The sequence below is a fragment of the Nannochloropsis gaditana genome, assembly GCF_000240725.1.
Source record: "Nannochloropsis gaditana CCMP526 unplaced genomic scaffold scaffold413, whole genome shotgun sequence".
NCBI lineage: Eukaryota > Eustigmatophyceae > Eustigmatales > Monodopsidaceae > Microchloropsis > Microchloropsis gaditana.
The window spans coordinates 1-4,014 of record NW_005803540.1 but is presented as its reverse complement, the minus strand read 5'-3'; the positions used below and the strand labels follow the sequence as shown (position 1 = coordinate 4,014).

The window sequence follows — 4,014 nt, the reverse complement described above, 5'->3', positions numbered from 1 at the left end:
CCCCCCCTCGCTCCCCCGTCCTCCTCCACTTCCCTCCATTTACACCGTCTTCTTTGGCTTAAACAGGGCAATCAACCGTCCACCCTCCCTCCTCACGACCCCTTCCTGCACCGCCAACTCCTTCAGGTCTCCCCCCACCTTGCCCAAAAGTTCGTGACCCAAATCTATGTGTTGCTGCTCCCGCCCTCGAAACTGAATCATCACCTTGACCTTGTCCCCCTCGTCCAGGAAGCGGGTCATTTGCTTCATCCTCACGCCGTAGTCGTGGTTCTCGATCTTGTAGGACATTTTCACCTCCTTTACCTCCGTCGTCTTCGCCTTCTTCTTCTGCTCCTTCTTCTTCTTCTCCAACGAGTACTTGAACTTCCCGTAGTCGATAATCTTGACCACGGGCGGGTCAGCCGTCTCACTGATCATGATCAGGTCCAAGCCCATCTCCTTCGCTTTGGCCAGCGCCTCCGTGGTCGCCATCACCCCCGCCATCTCGTCCCCGTCCTCCGGGTTCGAAATCACCACCCGCACATTCCCGGGCGCCATGCGCAGCAAGGCGTCGTTCATCGGCGGCTTGTTCGGGTCAACCTCAGGCGGGCCCCAACGGTTGCGGCCACCCCCACTCGGTCGGGGAGAATTCGGGCGAAATGGGGGCCGGCTCGGTCCGCCGCCATTTCCAGGAGGGCGGGGGGACGGGGGACGTGTGCTGTAGCATCTTATTGGGGATGGCATGGACAAGGAGGAACGACTGACGTGGGTGGGGAGAAAAGGCGCGTGGAAGGCCGTGACCTATGCCGGGGAGGTATGACAAGGGGAGAGAGGGGACGGGAGAATAGTGAGAGTGAGGCATCGAAGCGCGTGGTCGGGGCCCAGGAACATGCAAGGATCCTGCGTCTCCCTCAAAAGTGGCAGCCACACCCGCGGAAGGCAGAGGTATCAGGCCTTATGGGCCTAGCGGTGGACACTAGGCTCAAATGCCAGCAGAAGCCATACAAGTGGCACAGGCGAGAGACCCTGGGGTTTCTCCTCCCCTGGTAGCCTTTCGACTCAAAAGGTCAGATGATCAGCAAACAACAGGACACGACGACCAACCACCTGCAGATCGCAAGGGGACATGAATCTCTTCCTTGCTACCCCCAACACCATCCTTATCGACGCGCTCTTTATCAGGCACTTCACGTGCGCCACAGCATAAATTGCACACACCATCTCCTTCTCGCTCTGTACGTACCAGGTACATAAAGCCAAGAGTCAGACAGAGTGTCACCAGCGATCTGCTGGGACGGAGGGGGCTGAACTGCATAGTGTGCCTCCTTCGTGTGCTCCTTCTGTATCTACCGGGCCTTTTATGTTGTGGAAAGATTTTGGGAAGGTATTGGTAAAGCTTGACTGTGTGGGACAGAATGGATATTTGGCCGCCCCAGGTCTGATTGATACCAGGGACCAGCAAAATCAAACCATGCGACCAGAGGCGCCCGAATGACGTACAACTAAGCATATGGCTGAGGAGTATGCTTGTTTACTGGGTATACTAAACATTCGTGCTTAACACGGTCCCACCACTACCGATCCGTCCCACCAGCCGCTAGAAGAGATGTCCAGGTGGGCTGCTACAAGTGTAGTACAAACCGGGGTGCTTGCTTGCCTTTGGACGTCGAAGCGACGTAAACCCCTCTTAAATTGCGCCCGAAACGCAACTCAGCCCCTCAGTGCGCCAAAGATAGTACCATAGAACTGGTGACCCATTCGTACACAACTCACGCAGAAGTTCCCACATAATCAGCCAAGGTACCACGGAGCCTTGTTCGGCTGGTGCGTAGTTCCCTTGATGATGATCGAGGAGGCGAGCTGCCTCTTGATATGTCCGTTTCAGAACCGGATGCTAAGCGGTCAGTAAGGCGTAATCAGGACAATAATACTTTTTGATGTTTGAGATGTGCCGCATGAGTTGTTCGTGCACGTTTGTTATTGCTTTAGGTGGTCATCATCTCGCCATCTCTTTCCCTTCACATCGTCCGAGGTCAGGGAGGAGGTAAGAGGAATGGCTCAATCACATTCTATTTCGCAATTTCCCGCCGACGCCACGTTGTCGTTGATAGGGCTGATTAAATAGGCTTAAATAATCCACAACGATAGGTTTTCGAGACTCTTCATGTCCTCCTCGCTATCTTTTTCCAACGACGCTCTACGCCCCTCGTTGCCGCCCACTTCCCAGGGCCCTCGTCAGCAGCCTGAACAGCAAATTCCAAAACCTAAAGTCATCCTCTTACTACATTCTGACAAGCAAAATCACGGCCTTTTGCAAAAATTGAAGCGTCACGCCGACCTCGTGAAGTTCACGAACCTCGAAACATCGGATGCAGTGTACGTGCTTCCGTACGACCATTACTTGAGTCTGCATTGCCCTTTCAAGAGACTCTAAACATCACAAAAACACAGCGTATCATGCCGCAATCGGACCTTATCTCTGCTACTGCTCACTTTAAATGAAATGAACAATCCCTCACTCTTTGCAAAAGTACGTGAAGCCTGTTATCTGAGCAGGCATCATGCATGCACTGCGCTGTGCACGTATGACTCGTTTAGCACCCATTCACGTCCTCATTTTCTGTCTTTTTTCATCCATATCCAGACGGTAATCCGTCTTTCTAATTTCCAAGCCAAGAGCTCGCAACACCCCATCGCCGTCTTTATTTCTCCCACGCGCGACAAAACTCCATCCAACTGGTTCGCGCTGCAAGAACAAGCCCCCCTCAACGGCCGCCTCTCCTTTCTCCTTGCCAGCGACCTCGACGATGCTTGCCGAGGAGTCTGTGAGGCCATTTCTCTCCTCGGCGATGACGCAAAGCGACAGGCACAAAACCGATACTATGCCTCGTTGCTTTCAGGTGCCACGTCGAGCGAGGCGGCCGAAGACGTTGGTCGTGAGCTCTTCCTTAATTGCCTTCGATTGAACGACGAGAAAGAGCTATGGCGAGTCCTGGCTGTGTACGGGCAGATGAATGCGTTGGCTGGCGCGGGGAGGGATCAGCTGCTGAAAGAGTGTCCCATCGAAAGGGCGACAGCGGAATGTCTCACAGAGTTCTTGGACGGGCTGGGCGAGTAGGGAGGAAGGGAGGAGGACGGGTTAGGAACGTGGAAAAGATGGGGAGGCTTGCACAGTGTCAAAGGGAGGCGGGTCGAACACAGAGGTACAGAGGCAGGTGATGCTCGAAAAGATGACATAAGGCGGTGGGCAGGAACGCGTAGTCTTCAGCCAAGGGAGGGTAAAAAAGGAGGTAGAAGCAATGAAAGGACTCGAGAGACGGTAAGACAGGCCAAGCCACGTCCATTGAGAAGAATTTGCTACTTTCTCGGCACCGATAGAGTAAGCAGAACCCGCACACATCAGAGTTAGGCAGGTTGTCCTGCCCTTATACCCTGGACACGTACAGAAGAAGTAAAGCACAGGCCCATGTACAGTTGTCGCTTTCGCTTTCCTTCGTCCCCGTCCTTCTTTTCTTTCCTCCCGCCCCGCTATGATGGCACATATCCAGTAGTACCCCCGCCGAGACCCTGTTGCATCATAATCATCATCGCCTCCTGCTGCTGCTGATGAGGATGGGGATACCCCGCATCTCTCCCCCCCCTTCCTACCCCGATATCGCCCATCATATATGCAGGGACCAGTTGAGGCGGCACCTCGTGCTCTGACCCAACCAGGTGCCCAAGCTCCGGCGTCGCGGCGGCGGGGTTGGCTATCTCGCAATACTCGAGCCAGGCCGCCTCCAGGCAGCGTTTCACGTCTTGGAAGGAGACGATGATCATCGTATGTCCGTCCCTGGACATGAGAAGGATTTTCTCGGGGTCGCCGCTGTCCAACCGGTTCAACGAGTGCACCACGTGGCCCAGGTCGAGGACGGGGCGCCCGCCCTCGTCCTCCTGGTGGTAGACATAGTCCTGCCGTCGCGGAGGAGGAACGAGACGAGCGAGGGAAAGGAAAGTGGGAATCCAGGTCTGTCCTCGACGCTTTCTCGAGTAGCT

General features: G+C 54.9%; 1 protein-coding gene across 1 annotated transcript; it reads right to left on the bottom strand.

Annotated features, from left to right (window-relative positions):
* Nucleotides 1-164: 164 nt before the first annotated feature.
* NGA_0369010 (uncharacterized protein) lies at nucleotides 165-4,014 on the bottom strand (the record flags this gene model as incomplete). Its single annotated transcript, XM_005854712.1, has 5 exons — nucleotides 165-185; nucleotides 256-780; nucleotides 985-1,022; nucleotides 1,753-1,873; nucleotides 3,628-4,014. Coding segments are annotated over 5 exons (1,092 nt in total), but the record flags the coding sequence as incomplete, so codon positions are not given.